This window comes from Rosa chinensis, chromosome 1, assembly GCF_002994745.2.
Source record: "Rosa chinensis cultivar Old Blush chromosome 1, RchiOBHm-V2, whole genome shotgun sequence".
In the NCBI taxonomy this organism is placed as follows: Eukaryota; Viridiplantae; Streptophyta; class Magnoliopsida; order Rosales; family Rosaceae; genus Rosa; species Rosa chinensis.
Window position 1 is genome coordinate 25,645,311 of NC_037088.1, and position 27,823 is coordinate 25,673,133.

The window sequence follows — 27,823 nt, forward strand, 5'->3', positions numbered from 1 at the left end:
ATATATTAGATGTTTTGATGCGTCTCCATTCCCCTGCTCCCAAACTGAATTTTGCTTACACAGAGCGGGAATTTTCCCTACACAGAGCGGGAATTTTCCCTCCTTGCTGCCATAACTCAAATTTAATGTGTGCGGAATCAGACAACATAACTTCATTATGTGTTGTCTGATCCATGAAGACAAAATAAAAATAGCCCAGCAGCCGGTGCATTTGACAACTTAATTGACTAGGGCTAATGACTTTTGTCTCCCACTTCATTTTTTTCCAACACCCAGATGGCCAGACAGAACACCATCAAAGCACAATTTCTTTTTCATCTGTCTTCTTCTCTCCCTGAAAGAAAAGTACCTTCATCTTCATCTACAACCAACCTCCGTGTCCAACTCCACTGAAACCTGCATCCCTGATCCCTAATCATCAACCCCTCAACTCCCGACCCCAAAATTTCTTCAATAGTCGAAACCCTAAACTCGCTTTCTCCAACTTATTCGCGACCCCCTCATACTCAACTGCACTCCGACACAATTCCTACCTCTACAAAGAACCAAAGAAGTAGTTAGTGAGGACAGGAGGATGAATGAGAGAAAGTAGTTAGGATTCCCCACCTCTCTCTTCTATCTTCTTTCTTTCCAAGCTCCCACTCCCCCAATTCCTCCCCCAACTCCAAACCCTGTATATTTCCCCCTCTGTTGCCTCTATTTTCTACCGCATCGATCAACACTTGTCTCGGACAAGCCAATTTTCTGCCTACTTTCTCCCCCAACACTTACCTCTATTTTCTTCTCCTTACCACTACTCGAGAATGAGATTGTGGCCCAGAATTTGTTATTACTCCTCCCTTCACTTTTACTCCTGTGGAGAAAATCTTTCAGAAAGACCCATCTTTTCGAGTTTCTTCCAGCTGAGGATGATCTTGAAGACGAAGCTGAAACCGAAGGAGTAGTCTCCAAGCTCCCAACTTCTTCCTCCTCCTCCTCCTCACCATTCTCCGGTTTCTTCTTCTTTTTCCCCAAATCATCCTCCTTCAGATCTTTCGCAAAGCAACAGAATGAATTACCAAAGGGCATGTTTCTCATCGGAGACATGGATCTCGTTCTCCGCCTTAGGGACTTGTCCCTGATCCTCAGATCTCTGCCTCTCAGCGGCCCGAACTCGAATAGATCATCTCCATCTTCCTCGTTGACAGCTTGCAACGGCGCCTGGGGCTTTTCCAGGTGGGTGGAGAGCTTCATGGGCCGGATCTTTCTATTCAAGAACAGCTCATCTGCCGAGCTCATCGGCCAGGTAGCAGTAGATCCATTCGACCCGAATCGAGCTGAAAACTCGAACTCCGACGCCGCCGTATCAAACGAAGAAGAGTTGGGTGATGATCTTATACGAGATGATGTCCGACGAGCAACAAGGGGATTCCAAGTTCAATCTCCGGTCGGAATCTCCACCAGAAAGTCCACAAGCTCCTCGAATTGGCGCCGTTTCAGCTAGTTTCTGGTGATGTGAAGTTCACGGTGGTGGCCAAGGACAAGTTTTGTTAACTGGTACTTCTCTTGCCTCGAATTTTCATGTTTTTGAAATCGATTCTGTTTTAGGTTTGATTGATTTTCTGGTTAAAATGGATTTGGTGATTGGGGACGCTGTCGCGCCATAGTGGACGCCATGAATTTATTCTTTTTGTCCGGTAAGCCTGCTTTCATCACCCCTCCCCCACCCCCCTTGTTGATTGAGATCTCTGCTTTGATTTGGATTGGAAAACCCTAATTACTTGCTGTTTAGTTTGGAGCAGTTGAGGCTTGAGGAATCTAGATAATAGAAGTTGGAGAACGGAAAGTTGTTGGGTTAGTTTGAATCGGAAATTGGTAAGGACCTTGAACTCTGTTTTGATTATAAGCAGCAGGATATGTGTAATTTTAAACTCTAAGGTCATTCTTTGTTAGTTGGTTGTAGTAGGATCTAGTTGGTTTCTTAGTGCATATGTGTGAGTTCAGTTTGCTGAGTCTTTAGCAATGTGAATTAAGCATGTCATGATCTTTTGATTGTTGTTAAGTGCATGTCTAAATGTGTGTTTATAGACAAGTTTATATATGAGTTTAATTGTTAAGTTGAGATTGAAGTAGTGATGAGTAAGAGGATGAATGGGAATTAATGCTTTATGAATTGGTAATGAATCAAGTTGCTGACATTAAAAGGGTGCATGACTTTGCTGCAGATCTTTGAATGTTTGCTTCAGAATGACTATTTGTAATTGAATAGAAATAGAGTTTTCAGCCAACCAACCTAAATTAGGATCATGAAGCTTTCATCAATCAACTGCTTGTGGAACTTGATGGGTAACTTTCATATCTTGTTTCATTCATTGGACTAACAACCTTGAATAAATTCTTTAGCAAATAATGTGAAGTGATTTTAGCTAAAAGTTACATAACATACCCAGAGGTTTAAAAGTTCATGTTTTTATTTTTGTAAGTCTTTTAAGTTTGCAGCTTCTTTATGTTCCTTCATGTGCTCTACTATGTTTGTGTAGCTAATAATCTTTAAGTCAAACTATGTTACTCAACAGGGCATGATCTGCCTGTTTCTGTTTCTCGATTAATTTTACACTTTCTGCTGGTTTGAGAAACAAGATGGGGTTGTATTGATGGCTACTACAGGAAATCTCAAGTTGATGATGCCTTAAAGCGGCCTGGTCGCATGGATAGAGTATTTAATCGTCAAAGGCCAACTCAAGCAGAAAGGGAGAAGATACTACACATAGCTGTAAAAGAAACAATGGATAATGAGCTCATTGATTTTGTAGACTGGAGAAAGGTAAAATGCTTAATCAGTTCTTAGCCTATTAGTTTTCGCACTAAAGCTGTTATTGAGGTTCATGAGAATTCTGAATGGATTGGTAATTTAGTAGTGTGCACATGTGTGAGGATGGTTGCTGCAGCTGTCAGTTTTCTCATTGCATTGTGGTTGTTATATGTCCTCTGAGAGTTATGTCAATGTTCACATCATTGCCTAAATATAGTCTTAAATCATATAATCTCTTTTGGTGACTTGTGGCTTCTAGGAGTACTTGATTACTCGTACTAGTCCTTCTATCTATATTAATTTCTGATACTTCTATCTATGACCAATTTAGAACCTTTATTATATGTTATTTATTTATCCTTGATATCTTTTGTTATAATCTTTTCTTCACATGGCAACATTCTTTTTTTATAATACTGTGCATCATTAAATTCTCTCATCTCATTTGTACATTAATATCGGTGCAACTCTGTGTTCTTATTTAATTTAAAGTAAATTAGTTGTTTCAATATACTTGCTTTTCATTAGTTAGCTGCGAGAGTGTGAATAGCTTGGTGAAGTATAATTTTCTCTTCCAAAGTTTTCACTGTGTCAAATGATTTCTCCTATTTCTCCTGTTTAATCCCAACATAGTAAGCAGCTTAGACTGAAGTTATCAGTACAGTTTGTTGTCTATGCTTAATTTATTGAGATTTTTTTTAATTTCTCAAAAAATACTGATTTATTTTTTTCACTGATGACCTTTGTTATTATCCAAGAAAATAAATTTTCAGTTTATTTTACTCCTGGAATTCACTCCTTTTTTCATACTCATAGAGTTGGGATGGAAGCTTAGGTTCCATTTGTTTCTGCAAGACAGTGAATTAACATAAGTTCATTAACTTTCCAGTGGACAAGGGAGACCAAGTTTTGGGCTGGCAGGTCGCGGTCACATTGCCCTTCTGTTGCCAAACTTTGATGTTGTAAACAATATATTAATATGGCTGGAGCCATTCTCTTGGCAGGTTTGCCTCTTCCTCTATATCGTCATCCTATTATATCTCTATAAGTATTTTGTGCATATATTGTAACTCTTTTTATCTTTATCTTCCAGTTGTCTTCCTCAAAAATGCTGAAATTGGCAATTTGCTTTCCTCTGATTCTGATACGTAGTGGGTTGTTGTTTGTGTGGATTTTGAAAGGTTTAACATCGACGGAAGGTATTGTATAAGGTATTCTGTAATGGATTGCTGGATCTTTTGGTTTTTGTTGGATTTTTTGTTGTGGTTGTCTTTGAATTGATAAGGGCTTTGATGTTTTAGCCTTTAGGGTATTGTTTTTTCTTGAGCTTGGGATTTCAGTTATTGATTAGAAGAGTAAGAGGTTTAAGGTGACGTTTTGATTTTAGGTGATCTCAAAGTTTTGGCTTTCAGTTAATATATGGGTTTCGATTTTTGGAATCTTTTCTTTGTTACGGAATATTGATAGTTATTTTGTTTTGATTATGTAGGTTCTATGTGAAAAAGTACTTGGATTGTTTTTCTGCCAATGTGTTCCTGTTTTTGTTCTTTGATATTGGTTCATTGTTCTGTCTTCATTCAGGTATGGAATCTTTGTATTATTACTGATGTTTGTTATTAGCATTGGTTTAAATTAATTACAATTCTAAGGAGCGAGTATATTTAGGGGATGATTTGTTGCCAGTGTATACAGTACGTAACCAACCATGCGTCCTTTGGGATGTACTGATGATAATGATTAGATGCCATGAGAAAGTCTGCACCTGCATTTAGATTATGGTTTAGATGTGTTTATTATATGACAGCTGGGTGGTAGGCAAGAAACAGATATATGAGGAAAAAATAGCCACTATAATTTAGAAGTTAAGGCTTAATGTAATGTGTTTTTAATAAGATAGAAATTTAACTAAAGTTTTCTTTGGCCTTTGGTTATTTTGTCATTAACGATACCTCTAAATTGAGGAAAGTAGGAGCAATGGTTGTGTTCAGCACTTGCAGGGTTTAGTTTTTGTTTACTCATGTTCATATATTCGGTTTGGAATGAAGTATTTTTCTAACTTTCTTTGTTTTTCTGGCGGGTTTTGGGTCTTGCTGAGATGGTTATGTATGTAATAGAACTTGGTAGTTTCAAGTGTGTTTGGGTAGTATTAGAGATATACTGATTTGATAATGAGGTTTTTGTACTGGTGTTAATCTCACTGCCACCCTCCTTATCATATCCATCACAGAAAGTAGTTTCTACGAGGGAGAAGGAGAGCCCCTTTGCGAGAGAGATTTTCATATATTGTTGTTTTTCACCATGAATTGATAAAGCTGTAGCCTATCCCTCATGTCAGCACAGTACAAGTAATCAATAATGGAATGGAATGTACATTTATATTACTAGTGGTGACTTTGCCTAATTGTTTTTAAAGTACTCATGCATTTCACTTTTGTTTCGTACATAAATGATCACTATATCGATTCAAAGTTTGTAAGTAACATTGGTTGGTATATATTAGCATGTATCAATCAAATCATATTAAGAGTGTAGCAAATGACTACTATACAGCTCAAAGATGTATATGACTTCTATTTGGACAACTTGACTTGCAACTTTCAATATTTAAATCATAAGCATAACAATTGGATATATTATAACGTCCCGAACCTAAATTCACCGGTTTACTAGTTGTTGGACAGTGAACGACAATTTGTTTTACCTTTACTCTTTTTCGGTAACTTTAGTGGCCCTAAATTGTTGACTTTTGTTTGGGTCAAAATTTGAGAAAGTTTTCTTCATGAAAGTTGTAGAGGGCATTAAACCGAGCGTGTGCATATGTGGTACGTAAAAATCGGAGTTCGTATGCGAAAGTTATCAGAGAAAAGGTAAAGTTACTGTTCATGGTAGAAATTGGTATAAATAATGAAAATTTACTGTGGTAGGTTTCCAAATCCGGAAACCCACCTTTCGCTCTCCTCTCCCCCAATCTCTCCCCTTTCCTCTTCGGGTGATTTCTTCTCCCTTTCGATTCGTCGCCGTTCGGCCATTAACCGGTGGGCAACCGGCCACCACGTGATCGCCTCTTCCTCCTCTTGACGCTAGTGCCCTTGTGTTTCGGCGATTTGGCCGGAAAACACCGGATCGAAGCAAGGAACTCACGGGGGCAGTTTGAGCTTTTCCGGCGATTCAGCCGTCTCCGGCCACCAAACCGGCGTCGAGGGTGGAGTTTTTGCCAAGGATCAGAGCATTAGGTTGTCAGATTCTGTAGACTTGATCATATCTTGTTACCGTATATGCTTGTTGTTACTCAGTACCTCCCGAGTGATGGCCCGACTGCAGCGGTTCCCCATCATATACTCTTCGGTGCTGTTGTACTCATCAAGTGTGTCTGGTACATGTCTTGTTGGTTTTCCTTGGATTCTATGCCTCCTGTATGCCGACCTCATAGGAATTTCGCTACGTATCGGATTGATTCATGTCATGCACCTTTCCCTAGTATTGGTAGAGTAAGGCTACTCTACATATTCGAATTGTGCTATGTAGTAATTCGAGGAAATGTTGTGGTTATTTCTTCCTCGATGCTGGTAAGTTTGTTGGAGCTGGGTTTAAGGTGCGAGAACGGAGTTTGATTTCATGTTCGAGTATCTGAGATGAGCGATTATAGCTTTGGGCTGTCTCTAAATACTTGGAATCAGAATTGTGGTTTGATGTGAGACTAATAGTAATATTGGTTCTAACCTTGAACCGAGTTACGGGGGATGTATCATGTAGACGTGGTTGGTGTTGTGAGAGTCATTTTGGAATGATACTTTGCAATTCACAAAAAAAAAAACCGGATTGGAAATTTCCTCTAATTGGACACCTTGGTCTGTTGACCTGACCATGACTTGTGGACATATTTTTGTCCAAGTGAAGGATATTGTCCGAGATTGAGTGTTTTTGGTTATTGATTACAGTGAAATGGTTTAATACAACTTCGGGGATTGACGGTAGTGACACCGTTGGGTATCCATAGTGGTTCAAACGAATTACTATGTGATACTAAGTTTGATTTGAATTCTGAATCTTGGGGTCATAGGAATTGAAATGTAGTAAGTTCTTGATGGAACAATTGATAGATTGAATGATGGAGATTTTGTAAGAGTAGTAAGGACGTGGATTTTCCCAGCGGATTCATGAAGTAATTCAGGTCATAGATTGACCAGAGTTCTAGTTATATTTTTGAGTCAAACCTCTTACGGGTTGAACTTGGAATTTGATTGGAAGAGTGGTGGGACCACCTTCGGATCTTGGTATCGCTGAGAGCGATACATAATGTTGGACGGGTATCCATCTTATGATGGGTGATGTTGCCAGGGAAGGATGACCGGTACAGCAAAATTTAGGAATTTGCAATCGATTAAAAGCAAAAGTGAGAATTGAGGATTCGAAAGGTTTCAGAAATCAAGGACATTCGAATCGTTTTCGACGGTTTTGATCACTTTTATTGTGTATGAAGGTACTACTTGGTATCATTGGATATCCGTGTGGGTGAAATCATTGAACTTGGGATCAAGAATGGGTCGTAATAACCCCACGGAGTGTCCGTAGTAATGCAAGTGGAATTCCTACGTGATGTGGTAATGATCAAAGTTTTGAATCTTAGAGTAACGAAGAAGGTTTGGTGATAGTTTTCCTTGCGGGGCGATGCTAGTCAACAAGTTTTGGGATTCTGCCAGCATTCAATGATGGTTTTCTCGATGAGTCCTTTGGGGACTATTAAAGAATTTCTTTCCTGCTTGTGGATTTCATTATAGCTTCGATATCTTTTCCTTAATTCGCGAGTCGATTTTCTTCTTTGCAATATTTGAGGTGCTTTACGCTCACGTAATACGATGCACTTTTGCTTACCTATCGAACCATTTACCGGTTGCTTTGCACATGGGGTTTTTCAGTCACAAATGGAGGTAAACCTTTCTTTTGGTATGTTGAGTTTAGCGGGGTTGCTATGAAATCGATCAAATTATAATGTCTGGCAAGGTTTCAGTTTGAGAATCGTTCATTTCAAGAGTTGAATTTCTTTTATAGTTGGTTAATTCTTGGATCGGATTTGGAACATTTATAAGTGTTGTTGGATACAGTGTAGTCCAGTAAAGGAGTTGGTACATACAAGGTTAGGAAAAATTTCCACAATGTTGTATCTGTAATAAAATTGTCATGAGGTTTTGTCAGCTGGTTTTAGATGTTGCTATTTGGGCTGGTGAAGTAGTTATAAGAGAGAGTTTTCCTAACTAATTAAGAAAGCTATTCTATTTTGGATTGATTAAGATTTGAGTCTAACATCTAGTAATTCAGATTGTGGTGCTCTCGGTAGTGAGAATTACTGAGGTATATGAATTAAGAATATCATTTGGGGCAATAGAGACCAACGATAATGACATGGATTCAACCAGATTTCCGGCCTATGATTATTAAAGAAGTGCAGCCTTGGCTAAGAACAACTCGAGTGGGATGCATCTTCTTCCGAATTTAATACGTTAAGCTGGAGTAGAGTTGGTAGTTATAATTCTTGCTTGCACTGGTACATGACCTGGTAGTTAAGTAAGTGCTAACTTGTGAGAGATAGTAGTGGATGATTGGAGACATTAGTAATTAGTAAATTCCTTGTGACACATTTGATTTAGAAGAGTTTCCACATTATCATACTTATAAAGGTTTTGAGGAAGGTATTTATGTGTGGCTAGTAAGGTAGCTATCAATGAGTTTTCTTAGTCGACTCAGAACGTCATCTCATGGTTTGACCAATGATTTAGTCAGGTGTCAGAGTAGCGCAGTGGAAGTGTAGTGGTCCCATAACCTACTTGATTAAGAACTTTTGGGTTCGTTCGAGGTTAACCTTTGTGTGTTGACAACTATGGGACCTTTATGTGCATGACCTTGATTAGGAATTTGAGCACAAACAAACAAGGAAGGAAGGGATGCCTTGTGGTAGCCAAGGAAGTCCTTTGTTTTGGAATTGTTAACTAACAATGACCATCTTATGGTTATCACGATATTGATGGTGAATGGGTTGGTTTTTCACTAAGCGAATTTTTTGAGTAAGTTTTGGATGCTATAATTTTAATAGGGTGGTTTGTAAAGCCATTACCATGTGTTATCTCAGGTATGAGTATTTAAAGGAGGATTGGTCAAGGTTGAAATTGCGGATCTCATTATTTCTTGTTTAGTTTGATTTGTTTTTCAAGGAAAGATTTGAGGTGAATTGCACACAATCCAATATTCTTCGAATTTCATACCTGGGCATATACCTACGATTTGTTTGAAACAAAATTGACAACAGAAATGTGAATCCTCAGTTGCCTATGATTTAAATTGTGTGTCAGGCAGCGTTTGAGAAATTATGGTGCAATATTTGTTCACGTAGTATGGTCTTTGAAATTGTTGCTGTAGCTGGAACCTTATTAAATCAGTGCTGTTTAGAGAGCAGATTTTCAATAGTCTCATCCCCAGCTTGGTAAAGGACAAGTGTTGCTTGGGAATGTCAATTTTGAGTCAAGGGAGAAAAGTTGACTATATTTAAGTACTTTGTAGTTTGATATTGATTGTTGGAATATTACCATCATGGAACATGAAGAAAAGAGTGAAGTATTATGATAGTAGTACATGTGCAAGGATTTGAACATGAACAGGTGAGTAGTACCTGAAGGGTGTTGCTTTATGGCAGTCAAAGGTTATACGATTAAAAATTGATCTTTTTGAGCGAGCTACCCTTTGATACTCGTGGTCACAGTGAGACCTTTACGTGATGACACTTGATCAGAAATTTAAGTACAAACAGACAAAAGAAAGTGTTGTTTTTGTGGTAGTTAAGGAACTATTGTTTTGGGCTTGTAGTTAACAGTGATCACCTAGTGGTTTCGATCACGTTATTGGTGAACAGAGTGGATCTTCACCATACAAGTTATATGAAAAGATTATGGATACCTCTTTCCAACCGAGTGACTTGTGATGTCAATACTTTGTGCTGGCTGAGCTATATACATGTTGTGATTTGCTGGAGTGGGTGGGATGGTCGGAGACTCTATGGATTGTTAAGCCTTACCATCCCCACTGTAGTGAGATTGGTGTGTACTACTCAGCGGTATGAAATTTCGAGGACGAAATTTTTTTAAGGAGGGGAGATTATAACGTCCCGAACCTAAATTCACGGGTTTACTAGTTGTTGGACAGTGAACGACAATTTGTTTTACCTTTACTCTTTTTCGGTAACTTTAGTGGCCCTAAATTGTTGACTTTTGTTCGGGTCAAAATTTGAGAAAGTTTTCTTCATGAAAGTTGTAGAGGGCGTTAAACCGAGCGTGTGCATATGTGGTACGTAAAAATCGGAGTTCATATGCGAAAGTTATCAGAGAAAAGGTAAAGTTACTGTTCATGGTAGAAATTGGTATAAATAATGAAAATTTACTGTGGTAGGTTTCCAAATCCGGAAACCTACCTTTCTCTCTCCTCTCCCCTGATCTCTCCCCTTTCCTCTTCGGGTGATTTCTTCTCCCCTTCGATTCGCCGCCGTCCGGCCATTAACCGGTGGGCAACCGGCCACCACGTGATCGCCTCTTCCTCCTCTTGACGCTAGTGCCCTTGTGTTTCGGCGATTTGGCCGGAAAACACCGGATCGAAGCAAGGAACCTCACGGGGGCAGTTTGAGCTTTTACGGCGATTCAGCCATTTCCGGCCGTCTCCGGCCACCAAACCGGCGTTGAGGGTGGGGTTTTTGCCAAGGATCATTTCCCCCCTAGCCTTGAGCCGCGATTTACAGCGTGGAAGGAGAATCAAGGAAAGCCCGATCCTAGGGTTTGGGATTTTTCTGGAAATTTTTCACCTGCCGAATTGGAGCTCTTAAAGGTAAAATTGGATTGTGTTGTGGTTGAGAAAAATGTTGGGTCTGATGAGTAGGTGGCGCTGCTGAAATTTGGTGACCATTGGAGGTGGTGGCCACCGGCGCGTGAGCCCCACGCACCGCCACTGTAGGTGGCGCGTGAAGGCGCGTAAGGTAGTGTTTTAATTCCGGTTTTTAGCCCATTAAATCCTATAAATTGTGTAGAGCTTGTACTTGAAGTTTGGTAATTTTTGGAGAAACTTGGAATTATTTATGAATTTTGAAGTTTAGGGTTTCGATTATCAAATTACGAGAATCCGACCGTCGGATATCTCTCAGTTCTGCCTTGGAACCTTTAAATTAACGAATTGGTATTAGTGGTATAATTTGGGCTAAATCCGAGGAGAATTGGGAGGTGAAATTATGAGGAATTGATTTTAGGAATTGTATTAAATTATTGAAGAATTATTCACGGAATATAATTGTGTACAGGATGACATACCGAGTTATTGCTTGATGACGGAACACGAATGCGTGATCGTCGGAATAGTACTGTGAGTGGACTTTTATTTTTCAAAGATTGATGCATGCATTTATTTATTTGGTTCTGAGGTTATAATTTGTTTATCGTATTAATTTCCCGAACATATGGTTAATTTCAGGAATGGTTTTGGATATTTGTTTATTTGAAGGTTTTATGGCGTGCGGGGTCACGTCATTGGATTATGCTTATTTTCTTTTATTTATTTATTTCCGATGTGATTTCCGGATTTATACTATTTATATTATATTTATATTCGGTGATATGAGATTTTCGAAATGAGATTTCGAAGGAGTAAATCTTTATATTTATTTTTATTTTTGAGTTGGGATACTCTTGGCGTGTGGGACACGTCATTGGAAATTCATTTGCAAGAGATGGGGAAGCTTTATGTACTTATGGATTTACTTGGTTTTCGGGTTTCTTTTGCCATACTTTGGGTGACTTATCATTGCTAGCATTGATTTTCCGCCTTTGTGGCGCGGTGATGGGATCATCGTAGCCCTCCGCCTCTGTGGCGCAGGTTACTGTCTCTGTGACAGTAATTCTGTAGCCCGGTATCCTATCGCTACACTTAGTGGCGTAAGGGTATATTACGGGAGTAATGGGAGTATTTTAGCTTGGGAGGCTATCACCCGAGCCTGGGAGGCTCACTCGTATGGCTATCGTCTTCCCCTACTCACTTTACTACTTTTGACTAGCGGGGCTAGTTCGATTTCCGTTTTACCAGCGGGGCTAGTCTTATTTTCTTGAATACCAGAGTTTCAATCTCTTCATTTAGTTTGTGACTAGCGGGGCTAGTCGGTTTTTCTTGTATAGAACTTCTCTGGTTTTGCTTGCCTTAAACATTGCATGCATCAGAAGTTTTTAGAGAAATAAATGTGGGAAAGTATAAAATCCCTTTTGTTAAAAATTGTTTATTTTTGTCCACTCACATTAACGTGTTTTTATGTACTTTCCCCTGGGCCCTTCGGTTTTAAATGCCCAGTTTGCAGGCGAATTGGTTGAGGTCGGGCGTACACGGAGTTGAGGCATAGTCAACAGCATGGCTTCCGCATCTGCCTTAGAATTAGGTTTTCCTCTTATACCTTTCTGTTAGAATTGCTCTGATTACCTATGAGATTTATGCTATTCGAGTTGAGATGTGTGTTTTGTGAATTGGAGACTGATGTTGATTTGGGGAGCAGGGTGGCTGCAGGAGCATAAGGATGAATTGTTTGAGAAGTGTAAATGTTTTCTACAGGTTTGGGTAGCCCATTTTAGGGGAAGTTCCGCCAAATTTTTGGTAGAATTTCTTCTAAGGTGGGTCCCGCAGGGTCACTTCGGATTTCAGGGTGAAATCCGGAGTGGGTCCTGTCATATATGCACTTTTGGATGGCATGCAGAAGGTTGTGTTTTGATGGATAGAAAGGAATTTCAACTTTATGAAGCTTATTTGTTTGTATATAGGTTCTGGACTGGCTTTTTTGGCTGAGGTGTCTTTGGTTGGACATTTGGATAGAAATTGCAAATCACTTCAACTTTAAAGGTTTGATAATATGGCTGCACAGACTAAGTTCCTGGAATAGTGGGAAGACAAGAGTCTGTATCAATATGTTGGCTATTGAAACCAAGTTCTTGCACAAACTCTATATGTGGCATGTTTTACGTAGTTGTATCATCTTTTGGGAAATGCTTTCAACATTAAGAGATATATGGAATAGGTTTGATTACTCATTTGAGCATTTGCAATGTGTTTTCTTTCCAATTGATCAACGATCTAGACGTACCATTATTTAGGTAATAATAGAGCATTAATTTTGCCTAATTATGATCACACAATGATCAGGTAACAAAAATAGGACAAAAACACATTGTAATCAATCATATCACACATCGGTTTTTAACAAATCAGTGTCTTCTAATTTATACTCAGACAACAGAATTAATTGAACTCTGTTGTCCTAAAAGTTAATCACACAACAGAATTAATTGAACTCTGTTGTCTTAAAAGTTAATCACACAACAGAATCAATTAAACTCTGTTGTCCTAAAGTTAATCACACAACAGAATTAATTGAACTCTGTTGTCGTAAAAGTTAATCACACAACAGAATCAATTAAACTCTGTTGTCCTAAAGTTAATCACACAACAGATATAGTCCAAGAACTGAAGTTTGAAGATCAATCAGACAACAGACAAAATAAAAAAATGTTGTCTGACAAGCTTAACATACAACGGCTTAAAACTGGCACTGTTGTCTGATGACAGTGCCTCAACTGCTGTGCAGCTGCGCTTGGCATCTGCCGAGCCATCTGCCAAGCTATCACACAACAGTTATAACACATACCTGTTGTCTGAGTGTTTCTCACACAACTGTGTTCCACCGTTGTCTGATTTTTCATCAGACAACGGCTCACTCTACAACGGTGGGTCTCCAAATCCCACAACGGTTTTCTGCCGTTGTCTGATAAGATTTTTGGTGTAGTGTAAAGAATAAGTTTTTGCTTTATCTTGGAGGCATATATTAATACAATACTTACAAACAAAAGGAGGACAAACTATTTCTATGGACACTGCAAAAGGATTCTGCTGCAGTCTTTGGACAGCAGTAGCAGGTCATGCATTAACAAAAACCAAACATGCTTTTCTCCATTCACTCTATCCTACCCTAACTCTCAAAACAAAAAAGAATAAGCAGAAGGTCTCCTTATTCACATAGTTGAACTTTGATTCATACATCCACACCCCTACCTCAAACACCAAAAGAGATATAGTATCACACTATCACTATTCCAACTATTATTCATCACTTATAATACAATAAAAAATGTCGCCTACTAAACCCTCAATTAAAGACAGACAAACTTCATTACGTTTACTGTGCTAACAATTCTTGTGCTAAATTCAACAAACGTCTAGATAGCAAAAGGAGGTCTTCTTTGCCGAATCTATTCATGATTGAAATACTTGCTGTTATCAAAATATGGAACCTGCATGTATTTCTCTGACTTTTCTTTAGATGAATTCCATTTCAATCATGAATTCTAGGATCTGAGGAAGAGAGTAATCATGAATAACTGGAATTTGCATTTATAGAGGAAAAAAAAAGGATTGATTATTAAATACATAACTGAAGTGTTTTTAGCATAAATTGAAAGTAGACAACAGATGATAATAAGAACAGAAAAGCTAGTATATTTATAGGTTCAATTTTTATTAATGAAATAGAGATGTTGTAAAATATGAGTAATATGAATGCTGTGAAAATAAAGATGTTCAACTTGATCTAATCTTGGTATGTACCTTTACAAAGAAAACACACACTGATTTGCCCTCTTCTCTCTTTCACTGTAGTGCTTAAGCCTTTATAAAGATTGCAAATAATGGAAAATAGAGAAACTTCAAAACAACATAATATAGAGCAAAAACACAGCTCAGATTTGACATTTCTGAACAGGAGATTGTAACCTCTGTTCAATTTAAGCAGGGGTTACAATCTCCTTCTGTCCGGAAAACTTTGGGTTTAAATTTGAAATTTCTGAATTTTTCAGGAAAGAACCAAAAACCGACGCAAGAGAAATCGGAAAGAACCAAAAACCCACAGAGAGAATTTGCAGCCAAACAGAGCCCTTAATTTATCAAACCCATGAATAACTCAACCTTACAAACCAAATCCAAATTACCAACTGAACACCATAGATCGAACACTCACCATGACTTCAACTAGGCCTGGCATTTAAACCCGTAACCCGCAAACCCGCACTATATCCGCACGCTAAAAACCCGCACAAACCCGCCCGTTTATTAATCAGGGCTAAAAAAAGCCCGCACGCCAAAAACCTGCAAATTAACGGATTTTGCGGGCTAAACCCGTTAGAACCCATTGAAACCCGTTAATTCAAAATCCTTCCCAAAAACCCATTTCCCATTACCCATACGGGTTCCCCATATAAATATATATATATATATATATATATTTTTTTTTTTTTTTTCAACGAGGGCATTTTTATAATTTTTCTTATTCTCCATGAGGATCTGACAGTTGGATCTTCGTATAATTGTGAAAAGATGATTCAAAAGGATATCCGTGAGCATTCAACCGTTAGATCGTCGTATAATTTTGTGAGGATGATTCTAAAGGCGATCTGGGACGATCTAACCGTTGGATCTTCGTATAATTGTGCAAAGATGATTCAAAAGGCGATCCGTGAGGATCCGACAGTTGGATCGTTATATATTTTTGTGAGGATGATTCTAAGGGCGATCCGGGATGATCCAACCGTTGGATCTTCGTATAATTTTGAGAGGATGAACCTAAGGGCGATCCGTGAGGATCTGACCGTTGGATCATCGTATAAATTAGTAAATATGATCATCTAGGTGATCCGTGAGGATCTGACCGTTGGATAGTCGTATAATTTTGAGAGGATGAAACTAAGGGCAATCCGTGAGGATCTGACCGTTGGATCATCGTATAAATCAGTAAAGATGATCCTCGAGGTGATCCGACCGTTGGATCTTCGTATAATTTTGAGAGTATGAACTTAAGGGTGATCCGTGAGGATCTGACCGTTGGATCATCGTATAAATCGGTAAAGATGATCCTCTAGGTGATATGTGAGGGTCTGATCGTTGGATCGTCGTATAATTGTGATTTGTGAATTATTTTTTTGTCAAAAAAGAAAAGGAAAAAATCTAAAAAGATAGAAAATAAAAAATTTCAAAATAGAAAACCAAAAAAGTTCATATAGAGAAAATGGCAAATGAGGGGTTATATAGAGTCTTTAATTGGTTTTAGTTGCTTTGATAAAAAGTTAAAAAATAAAAATAAAAAAAAGTTTACGGGTCTTAACGGGTTCTAATGGAAAACCCGCAAACCCGCCGGGTTTGGCCCGCGAAACCCGTTAAGCTAACGGATTCTTACCGGGTCGACCCGTTAAGAACCCGCACCGTACCTGCACTATACCCACACATTGCCAGGCCTACTGCCACCTGTTAATCCGTTGAGCTACCACCGAATGCTTCACGTGTCTTCCTTTCTCTGCTCCACGGAAGCGGATAGAAGGTGACGGGTAGAGATTTAGGTAGATTGATAGGGAGAGAGAGAGAGAGAGAGAGAGAGAGAGAGAGAGAGAGAGAGAGAGAGAGAGAGAGAGAGAGAGAGAGGTTGTTCTGTCAATAGACATTGATTTTGCCCAGGTACTGTACATCTGTTTTTCAGATAATTTCCTCAAACTCATTCTGAAGCTTTGCATGTCACTGATTTTGGGTTTGGGTGGTGCAGGCTTTGCTGAGATTGATATTGATTTAGGGGCATTTGGATTTTCAATCAGGATGAGAGCAGTATCGAAATTGTATGAGGTATGTTGATCCGGATAGTTGTTTGTAATTTTCTGGGAATTTGTTTGGGTGTATCAGTTGTATTAAATTGCATCATACAGGATACAATCACTATTACTTTATGTTATTGTGATATAGTACTGAACCTCTAATGTAAAATATGTTGTATTATATATATATATATATATTTGTAGCTTCTTCTCATTAATGTTCATTCATTGGTTTGATTGCAGCATTTGTTATTTCTAGAATTGTAGTTCTCTGTATTTGCAGTTGTTTCCGGTTTGATTTGTGGTTTGGGTGAGTGGTTTCTCTGATTGGTGTGTTGCATGTTTTTCTGTTTTTGTTGGTGTTCGATCTATGGTTGAAGACTTAGGCCTGGCAACGTGCGGGTATAGTGCGGGTACGGTGCGGGTCTTTAACGGGCCGGGTTCTTAACGGGCCGACCCGGTAAGAACCTGTTAGCTTAACGGGTTTCGCGGGCCAAACCCAGCGGGTTTGCGGGTTTCCGCGGAAACCCGTTAAAACCCGTAAACTTTTTTTTTTTTTTTTTTTTAAACTTTTTATCAAAGCAACTAAAACCAATTAAGACTTATGTATATAACCCCTCATTTGTCATTTTCTCTATATGAACTTTTTTGGTTTTCTATTTTAAAATTTGTTATTTCTTATCTTTTTAGATTTTTTTTCCTTTCCTTTTTTAACAAAAAATAATTCACAAATCACAATTATACGTCAATCCAACGGTCGGACCCTCACAGATCACCTAGAGGATCATCTTTACCGATTTTTACGATGATCCAACGGTCGGATCCTCACGAATCGCCCTTAGGTTCATCCTCTCAAAATTATACGAAGATCCAACGGTCGGAACACCTAGAGGATCATCTTTACCGATTTATACGATGATCCAAAGGTCAGATCCTCACAGATCGCCCTTAGGTTCATCCTCTCAAAATTATACGAAGATCCAACGGTTGGATCATCTCGGATCGCCCTTAGAATCATCCTCACAAAATTATATGACGATCCAACGGTCGGATCCTCATGGATTGCCTTTTGAATCGTCTTTGCACAATTATACGAAGATCCAACTGTTGGATCGTTCCAGATCGCCTTTAGAATCATCCTCACAAAATTATACGACGATCCAATGGTCGTATCCACACGGATCTCCTTTTGAATTGTCTTTTCACAATTATACAAAGATCCAACTGTCGGATCCTCATGGGGAATAAGAAAAATTATAAAAATGCACTGGTCGAAAAAAAAAAAAAATGGGGAACCCGTGGGTAATAGGAAATGGGTTTTTGGGAAGAATTTTTAGTTAACGGGTTCCAACGGGTTCTAACGGGTTTAGCCCGCAAAACCCGTTAATTTGCGGGTTTTTTGCGTGCGGGCTTTTTTTAGCCCGGATTAATAAACGGGCGGGTTTGTGAGTCACAGTGATACTAAAAGCTACTATTGCAGGCATCAATTCCCAGGTATTGACGACTCAAACTATTCAGAATAAGCTTCAATTTTTCGGATAAGTTTGTCTTTACTGACAAGCTGATTTCGACTACAGCTTTATCCATCTTTTCTGGCAATTTACAATTTGGCCATGTACCCTTAATATATAATCCAAAGAACCAAGTCTCTACTTCTTTTGGGAAGCATCGGTCAAAGTCGACTTTGACTGCTGCACTGTAGCAGAAATCTGGCATCAACATCAATCGAGAAAGAGATTGGGTAAACTTTTGCTTTCTATTATCCAATTTGAAACTGAAATATATTTGAAAACGAAAACCTGTTTATTTGTTCCATAAAAAATGTTTCTGGGTTTTGTTAATTTCAGCAAATAAAACTAAATGGTAGGAGTATTATGATTGGGTTCGGTGTGTAATGATAGGAACTTTCATATTCTTTGAAGCATTATGGAGTGTTTATAGAATTGAGTAGTTTCATTTTCATTTTGCATCCCTATAAGCATAATTTTTTTTCTTTTTTTTTTACTAAAGTTGGTATATAGAGTTTGGTAGTCTCGGGTGTTTTGAGTTTTCTGCGTTTTGATTTCTTGAGTTGGGAGAATGTAATCATTTTCACTTTTCAATGAATAGTGACAATTGTATACATTCTGCAAGTGGTCTATGTTGGTGTGTCTTTGTCTGAGATGTAATCCTAAAAATATAATAGTTTTTGCTCTTTAGTTTCCAACAATGTAACCTTCATCATATATTGGTTTTGCGATTTATGCCTGAGAATTGGTTTTAAACAGGGTGGATGCCAGGGCATATCGATGGATTCCGAGAGCAAAGAAAATGCAAGACCAGATGTTTCAATCATTGAATATAATGGTTTTAAAATAGGTGAGCCTTCTTATTTAAATTCACTTAGTCAATAGAGTTAAAGACTTGTTTGAATTATCTGATTTTATAACGTTTATTCAATGTGGTTCATTAGAAGAAATGGGAAAAGTAGGTTTGATCAAAATGAGATCTGTAGCTTGAAATTGAGAGTTTTGCTGCAATTGCTTGAATGTATACTATGCTTTTGGTTGCATTGGTTGTGTCACTCCTCAGTCCTCAGTAGCTCATTGTTTTGTTTTTGAATGATAGTAATAAGCTTTTGGTGTTCCTGTTCTGTTTTTGTTGAATAGGTCTACCATAATAGTAGGTTCTACAATCTTCGAGGTCCTTAATCACATATTTGGTTTACTGATTTTATTGTACAAAATCACAGACTGGAATCAAGTATCAAGCATTGTGATTGAAAGTTTGAGACTTTAAGTTTGGACATTCTGTGTAACATAGTTGTAATCTGTAATATTGTGTTTCCTTCAGTAGAAAAGTTTGGACTTGAATTTTATTGAAACTATTTTTGCAGGCTTTCATTTTTGATTTTCAACCTTAAGATCCTAAAAAAATATTTCAGTTTGCAGGATGATAATGAGTATTCCCTTTCAAAAATTTGGAGTAGAGACATACAGTAGAGACACAGTGTTGAAAAGGGATTCACTCTCGGATTACACTTGCTCTGACTCCCTGTGTATAAAACCGACATCTCCAGCTGCTTTCCAATTCGAGAAGCCTCCTCTACTGTTACGCGATATCAGGCTTATCCATCACAATCAACATCACCGAAGACTGGGTAAAATTTCCCTTTCATACAATCAATTGATTTCTATTAAGAAATTATCTACCTTCGTCTTTCTACGTAGATTAATCAATTGATGTCGAAAACTTTGTTCCCTGTGATAATAGATTTTGCTGTTCATTCGTTTGTTATTTGTTATTTGGATGGGTTGATGATAGGAGCATTTTTATGCGACGTTTTAATAATTATTTCCTCATATTTTTCTTAGTTATTTCCTTTATTTAATCATTTTTAATTTAATTTTTATTTTCTAGGTACCTTGGAATAAATGGAGCTGAAATGAAGAAATGGAGTTTTCCTGGTCCGACTAGGAATCCCAGTCAACGCAGGAATCCTGATGAGGCTAGGAAACCTGAAGGCATTAGGAGACCACATGATGACGTGGGAGATATTATGGGGAATTAAAGCTGATTTTGCCATGGGAAATTATGGAGTTAACGTCAAAAATCAAGAGAGGATCAAGGATAATGATGCCATGGAGAGATTTAAGGGAGAAAAAGTCCAAAACAAGTCCAGATTCATTCCTATTTTCACTCAAGAGTATTTTGGCCGAAAATTAAGAGAAAAATCAGATTAAATCTTGGGAAAATCAGCAATAATATATTTGGAAAGATTATGGGATTTATTTTGGAGGCTTCTGATTGGCTGGATGACTCAACAAAGCTGACATGGCATTCTGTGATTGGTCGAAGCTGTGTGGCATGATTGGATAGTTATTTGAGGAGATAAATCAGAAAATAATCATGCAATTAATTCAAAAATAATCTCGCTAAATCAAGGTGTTAAATTGGAGGTTTCTTATTGGTTGGATGACATAGCAGAGCTGACGTGGCATTAATTCATTGGTTGGAGCTGTGTGGTGCAACCAGAAAATTCCTTGGAAATTAAATTCATGAAGCCTTGCCTGCTCCTATATATACCCACCTCTTTGACGTTGAGAAAGGTTCCTCTCCCCACACAATTTACACTTTAGAAAAAATCAGAAAATCTTCTTAGCATAGCCGTGAGTTTCTCCATCCTCTAGTCATCTCCACGAGTTCAAGCAAGGCCAAGGGAGAAGAAGCATAGCCGTGAGCATCCATCATCCATCTCCAACCTTGAAGCTTGCTTTCAAGATTCAAGAGACCACCACATCAATCGTTCATCACCATCCCCATCTCACGGTGTAATCCGATTCTCCTTTGTAACCTTTGCTTTGAATTTCGTTGGTTATGAACTAGTTGACATATGTGTTTGAACAAATATTAATTTCTGGAATTTTTATGATTAATTGAGAATTTTCAGATTCATATTATTGTTCTTCGAGAGTTGCTTATGTGGGTTTGTTTAATTAAATTTGCGTTATAGATAACTTTTGTATTTTAATCTTATGTGGTTGCAAACACTTAGGGTTTCGATATAATTGGTGCTAGGTTTAAGAACATGAAATTGACTTTTCGTTTTGTGTAAACTTGAATCAAAGTAGTAAAGGTTCTGGACAAGAATCGAATTTAATTGAAGAGGATTGCAATTAGGTGGACTTTTCCATAACTAAGTTGTACACTTGAGTTGATAGCCTTTCTCTATGTGTAATGCGTTAAACATGACATGATTGACTAGCTTTCTAGGGTTTGATTGCATGTTTGATAGGATTAATCTAGGTGCTTTCGCTTAGGTTAATTAGCATTGAAAAGTAAAAAATGGGAATTCATTTGCTTTCGAATGTTTCACATGATCAACTCCTTTCTCATGACTTAGATGAACAATATTAGGGTTTGAATCGATTTTAATCATATGTTTCGATTTTGATCTTTGTTCTCTCATTCCATTCATATTTTTATGTTTTTGCATTTTAATTGTTTTGTTAACTTAGTTTTATTTTCGAAAAACCAAAAACAAAATCCCCCCTTTTTCGTGTACAATGTTTATAGTTGTGAATATCTTTGTGAATATTATACTTTGTTTTAATTTTAATTGTTTGACAATGACAGGTGTACCCTCAATCCCCGGAATAGAACGATCCCTATTTATTACGTACTACTAATGACATTTCAGGGTTAAATTATGCGCTTGCTTTTGGCGCATCAATTTTTGGCGCCGTTGCCGGGGATTGAAAAATCACCTGTTAAATATGTGAATATTTGTTTTGTTTATTTATTCTGTTTAAAAAAAAAAAAAAATTACTTGTTAATTGTTTGTAATTCTGTAAATTAGTTAATTAATTACTTAGGTTGTTATTTATATTATTGAACACGAATTTTAATTGTGAGTTGTAAATTAAAGAGGAATAGGTGAAGTCGTGTTTATTAATATTGGCCTAAACCCCTTATTGGTGCCTAGTTCAGGTCCCTTAAGGTTGAGGGCGGCCTTTATTAACATTCATTGAACTGTCTTCACACTTAGGACCTTTTTCATCTTAGTAAGTATAGCCTATGTGGAATGGTGTCTAGGAAGGGGACAACGTTCATGACGGGTTTTTAAATCCAGAAGTGCTTGCAAATGGGCCTAAACCACTATGTGGGAGTAGCTCATGCCAAAATGGATTTTTCCTCTCGTGTTCGTCCTCCCCCACCTGGCCATTTCAGTAAGGTTGCCCAAAGGATGTAAAAGGAAATCTGTGTCTAGGCGACTATACTTGGGCCGCACGTCCACTTGATTTACCGCTTGGAATTAAATTCGATATCAATAATATTTATAACAAGATAAAATGTTGTGATACACTAAGGTACCAAAAAAAAAAAAAAAAAAAAAAAAAAAAAACACTTGTGTAAATATTTTTCGTGTTTTTTTTTTTTTACTCACTTGTGTACTTAACTTGTGTCCTGTGTGAGAAATTATGTACAATATACTTGCTAATTATATTTGTAGTTTGTAATTCTTAGTTACTTGTTTATACTTTGTATTTCTTTGTTAATTATAGTCACTAACTTTATTTAATGGAGGTACCGTCTGGCTGAAAGACGTTAAATACAAGCGCTGCTTGGGAGGCAACCCAATTCAGAAGCAGCTGTGAAGGAGTCAACAACACAGATTTGCTTTCTCTTTCCCAATTTCTTTTTATTTTTATTTTTATTTTTCTTTTTTGTTTTTATTTTAGAATTTTTCTTCGTAAATATCTTCTATCTATGCTTATTTGTTTCATTGCATGTTTATAATTGATTACATTGAGGACAATGCAATATTTAAGTGTGGGGGAAGAGATTTATACTTTTGTTCTTTTATTTTGAGTCATATATATTGAAAAATACAAAAAAATCGAAAAATGTCAAAAATTAAAAAAAATTTCGTTGCTTTTATTTTTGTTTTTGAGTCATAGGATGCCCTTTCAACTGTCTAGGATGATTCTATATCTCTGAAATTATGGCTAAAAGAGGATCACAATATTGAGATGATTTTAAATGGTATTCTTTGGTTAATTGAGATATATGAAAAGCATATGCATGAGTAGTGGATATGGATTCCTGACCTTGGTACAGAATATGAGCATGTTAAGATGAGTTTTGATTCATAAAAACCCATGTGAGATATTTGAGCCCATGTCCCTTTTTCTTGGAGTGATAGTTGAAAAATATATTCTTATTTTCTTGGCGATATTTTGATGATCTCATTATTCTTTCATTTGATTGATTACTTGCCATAGATTAAGTTTGATGGACTAGAGAATGCTAGAATTCACTCTTGTGCTTGTTGAGACATTTTATCAATACATGGCCCTGATTCTGGAAAGGATAGAGGCACCCTAGGAATTATCACCATTGCCAAATAAGCCTGTGTCCCCATTTGTGCCCGTCGTGGGACTCCCCTAGATAAAACCCTTTGAGCCTACATTAAGCCTTTTCTTTCATCACCCTTAAAATCTTTAACCTAAACCTTAGTATAGTTACAACCTTACCCTTTGTTCTAAAAACTTAGTGGGGCTAATTTTGAGACTTTACTTGAGGATTTGGCGTCAATGACGAAGGATGAGAAGAGGTGAAAGTTCAAGTGTGGGGGTAGACTTGTCCATGAAAAAGAAAAATTGTGTGAAAGTTGTAAAAAAAAAAAAAAAAGAATGAAAAAAAAATGAAGAAGAAAAAAAAATGTTTATGGATTTTAGTCCCCCATACTTGGAGGAATTGGAGTTTACTTTGAATTGAAGGCCCACTATTGGAAAATTTGGTCTTTGTCCAATTCACTAGAGTTCAAAGGAAGTTTAGAGTGAAGTTAGGGCCCAACATGAAGACATTAGGCCCTTTTATAAAACCTCTATGGGAAGTGACGTTTTTGCATAATTGGTGGATTTCTAGAAGTCTCTTTACATCTGCATGAGCTCTACTAGGTTTTGAGGACACCTTGTTAAAATTCCTTACCCTTCGTTTCTTTAAACCTTGAGCCATGGCCCCATTACAACCCTTGAGAAGACCTTCTTGATCCTTAAGATGGGACAGCCCTTGATGTGGAGATGAGTTACAAGAGTTGAACATATGGCTTGGGTCCATCTGTGCAAGTAGTTTGTACCTTTCATGAGATCTTTAAAAGAAAAATATACATGTGCTTTTGTTTCATATAATATGTGATATACTTGCTATCTTTCACATATAATTGAGTGATTATAAGCTTTTAAGCATTGCCTTGAATTCTGAGAGAAGAAAGAGTGGATACACCTTGTGAGGATTTGAATCATACTTGTTTGAAGCATGCTTAACAGAAACCATCACCATTGTTCCAACCAAGTCCTACTTGTGTATGTGTGAATTATGTGTTTTAATTAACTCTCGAATGCTTAAACATTGATTCTTGGTTAAGTGCTACTCTTGATGTTGTGAAAGTAAGAGATTTCTGAGACAAAATGTTGAAAGGCAATAGAGTCCTTGTATGTCGTAACGTTTTTGTATTTTGTTTCTTTAAGTTTTCGTTGAGTCTAAGTTTGTGTCTTTGTTTTGATTTTGCTAAGGGACTAGCAAAAGCTAAGTGTGGGGGAATTTGATAGGAGCATTTTTATGCGACGTTTTAATAATTATTTCCTCATATTTTTCTTAGTTATTTCCTTTATTTAATCATTTTTAATTTAATTTTTATTTTCTAGGTACCTTGGAATAAATGGAGCTGAAATGAAGAAATGGAGTTTTCCTGGTCCGACTAGGAATCCCAGTCAACGCAGGAATCCTGATGAGGCTAGGAAACCTGAAGGCATTAGGAGACCACATGATGACGTGGGAGATATTATGGGGAATTAAAGCTGATTTTGCCATGGGAAATTATGGAGTTAATGTCAAAAATCAAGAGAGGATCAAGGATAATGATGCCATGGAGAGATTTAAGGGAGAAAAAGTCCAAAACAAGTCCAGATTCATTCCTATTTTCACTCAAGAGTATTTTGGCCGAAAATTAAGAGAAAAATCAGATTAAATCTTGGGAAAATCAGCAATAATATATTTGGAAAGATTATGGGATTTATTTTGGAGGCTTCTGATTGGCTGGATGACTCAACAGAGCTGACATGGCATTCTGTGATTGGTCGAAGCTGTGTGGCATGATTGGATAGTTATTTGAGGAGATAAATCAGAAAATAATCATGCAATTAATTCAAAAATAATCTCGCTAAATCAAGGTGTTAAATTGGAGGTTTCTTATTGGTTGGATGACATAGCAGAGCTGACGTGGCATTAATTCATTGGTTGGAGCTGTGTGGTGCAACCAGAAAATTCCTTGGAAATTAAATTCATGAAGCCTTGCCTGCTCCTATATATACCCACCTCTTTGACGTTGAGAAAGGTTCCTCTCCCCCACACAATTTACACTTTAGAAAAAAATCAGAAAATCTTCTTAGCATAGCCGTGAGTTTCTCCATCCTCTAGTCATCTCCACGAGTTCAAGCAAGGCCAAGGGAGAAGAAGCATAGCCGTGAGCATCCATCATCCATCTCCAACCTTGAAGCTTGCTTTCAAGATTCAAGAGACCACCACATCAATCGTTCATCACCATCCCCATCTCACGGTGTAATCCGATTCTCCTTTGTAACCTTTGCTTTGAATTTCGTTGGTTATGAACTAGTTGACATATGTGTTTGAACAAATATTAATTTCTGGAATTTTTATGATTAATTGAGAATTTTCAGATTCATATTATTGTTCTTCGAGAGTTGCTTATGTGGGTTTGTTTAATTAAATTTGCGTTATAGATAACTTTTGTATTTTAATCTTATGTGGTTGCAAACACTTAGGGTTTCGATATAATTGGTGCTAGGTTTAAGAACATGAAATCGACTTTTCGTTTTGTGTAAACTTGAATCAAAGTAGTAAAGGTTCTGGACAAGAATCGAATTTAATTGAAGAGGATTGCAATTAGGTGGACTTTTCCATAACTAAGTTGTACACTTGAGTTGATAGCCTTTCTCTATGTGTAATGCGTTAAACATGACATGATTGACTAGCTTTCTAGGGTTTGATTGCATGTTTGATAGGATTAATCTAGGTGCTTTCGCTTAGGTTAATTAGCATTGAAAAGTAAAAAATGGGAATTCATTTGCTTTCGAATGTTTCACATGATCAACTCCTTTCTCATGACTTAGATGAACAATATTAGGGTTTGAATCGATTTTAATCATATGTTTCGATTTTGATCTTTGTTCTCTCATTCCATTCATATTTTTATGTTTTTGCATTTTAATTGTTTTGTTAACTTAGTTTTATTTTCGAAAAACCAAAAACAAAATCCCCCCTTTTTCGTGTACAATGTTTATAGTTGTGAATATCTTTGTGAATATTATACTTTGTTTTAATTTTAATTGTTTGACAATGACAGGTGTACCCTCAATCCCCGGAATAGAACGATCCCTATTTATTACGTACTACTAATGACATTTCAGGGTTAAATTATGCGCTTGCCTTTCAGGTGCATCAGTTGACTTCTGATACAATTGCTAAAAAGGTCTTGCTATTTGTTTTTACTGAGATTAGTCTGGAAAGATATTGTATATGATGATACTAATATATTTTTTCGCTTTTAATTGGTAAACTTTCAGTTCCTAATTGAAGAATAGTAGTGATATGAAATGTGATTTGATTTGTATCAGTGATAATACTTAATTTGAATCCTTTTTTTAGAAGAGTTTAGACCATATCTATCTATGTCACCTAATAGCTTTAAGCTAGAATGCCATGCCTTATTGTAATAAAATGCAATCACTGTTTTTTGGTGTACTGGAAAGAAGCATATGAGGGATCTCTGGCTATTGCAACTGGCCTAATACTTGGGTTCATACCGGCTGATAGTGTAGCAGAAAAATAAACATAAATTTGGAATATACTAGATAGTAATGTTTGTTTATTTATTCAGGTTGGCTACCTATGATCTATCTGAGCTGCAAATTGAGGGTGATGGAAATTGCCAAGTTCAATACCAGACATATATGTCACCTCAATTTATTTATCTGCTTGGATTAAGTCAAACATACTGCACCTATGATTTGTAATATACTTAGTTAACATGCTGCAGTTTCGAGCAATAGCTGATCTCTTGTTTCGCAATCCAGATTACCATAAGCATGTTGGAAAGCAGGTATGACTGATCAAAGGCATCTACTTCATTCCTCATGTTAGCTCTTTCCCTTGATAGGCACTTCTTTACCTTGCTTTAGTTACTGCTAGGCAAAACTAATACCAGAATTTTTCAAAACAAAATAAATAGTCTTTGTGAGCTTAAGAGTTTTACACTATGATGGAAGACAAACATTTATCAGATTTTCGAGTGTTTTTTCACTTATCTCAATATTTACTTCACCGTTAACAGATCACTTTTAACTTGCTTTCAGACACTGCAATTTCTAAGTTGCTTTAATTTCACATTTACCACACATGTGATTTAACATATATCCATTATTTCAGAAATTAGTGGTCAAGACAAGGAGCATCGAGTTCATGCCATTCTATCTTTCTCTTGCAACCTTCTTGATGAGTCTCTTTTTCTCTGCATACGGACTTTTCAGAGAAGATCCATTCATATATGTACGTATTGTGTTTCCTGCTGACAAAAAGCAATTTTCAATTCTAACGTGCAAATTTCAGCAGTTAAATTATCGCCTTACGCAGCAAACATATCTCACTTTATTTTATTTCATGGCAACAGTTACATTTCAATTGGCAAAATAAATATACATTTACAGTTCATCATACCTCCTCTGATAACATATCTGATTCACATTTTCTACGAGTCTGATTCTCTGGTTGATTATCATGG

At 37.1% G+C, this 27,823-nt stretch overlaps 1 protein-coding gene and 1 pseudogene across 3 annotated transcripts; one reads left to right on the plus strand and one right to left on the minus strand.

Annotated features, from left to right (window-relative positions):
- The window catches only part of LOC112191422, a 78,981-nt pseudogene that overhangs the window by 16,269 nt on the left and 34,889 nt on the right, over positions 1-27,823 (minus strand).
- On the plus strand, positions 18,737-27,468 carry LOC112191468. Of its 3 annotated transcripts, none has more exons than XR_005807727.1 (4): positions 18,737-18,840; positions 19,413-19,621; positions 26,924-26,978; positions 27,083-27,467. XR_005807727.1 is itself a non-coding variant. In XM_040515806.1 (4 exons), exons 1-4 carry the CDS (start codon positions 18,771-18,773, stop codon positions 27,093-27,095), a joined length of 354 nt encoding a protein of 117 aa, XP_040371740.1. In that variant the 5' UTR covers positions 18,755-18,770; the 3' UTR covers positions 27,096-27,468. The 3 variants fall into 3 exon arrangements, 2 of the variants coding, with proteins under 2 accessions (XP_040371740.1, XP_040371739.1); XM_040515806.1 differs by having other exon boundaries at positions 18,755-18,840; positions 19,406-19,621; positions 27,083-27,468; XM_040515805.1 differs by lacking the exon at positions 27,083-27,467 and having other exon boundaries at positions 18,755-18,840; positions 19,406-19,621; positions 26,924-27,074.

Excerpts from the sequence above, each read along its gene's own strand:
- LOC112191468 (XM_040515805.1), top strand. The coding sequence starts at position 18,771 with ATGGATTCCGAGAGCAAAGAAAATGCAAGACCAGATGTTTCAATCATT. Across the intron at positions 18,841-19,405 it reads ATATAATGGTTTTAAAATAG|TTTGCAGGATGATAATGAGT; the intron begins GTGAGCCTTCTT and ends AAAATATTTCAG. Across the intron at positions 19,622-26,923 it reads TCAACATCACCGAAGACTGG|GTTGGCTACCTATGATCTAT; the intron begins GTAAAATTTCCC and ends TTATTTATTCAG.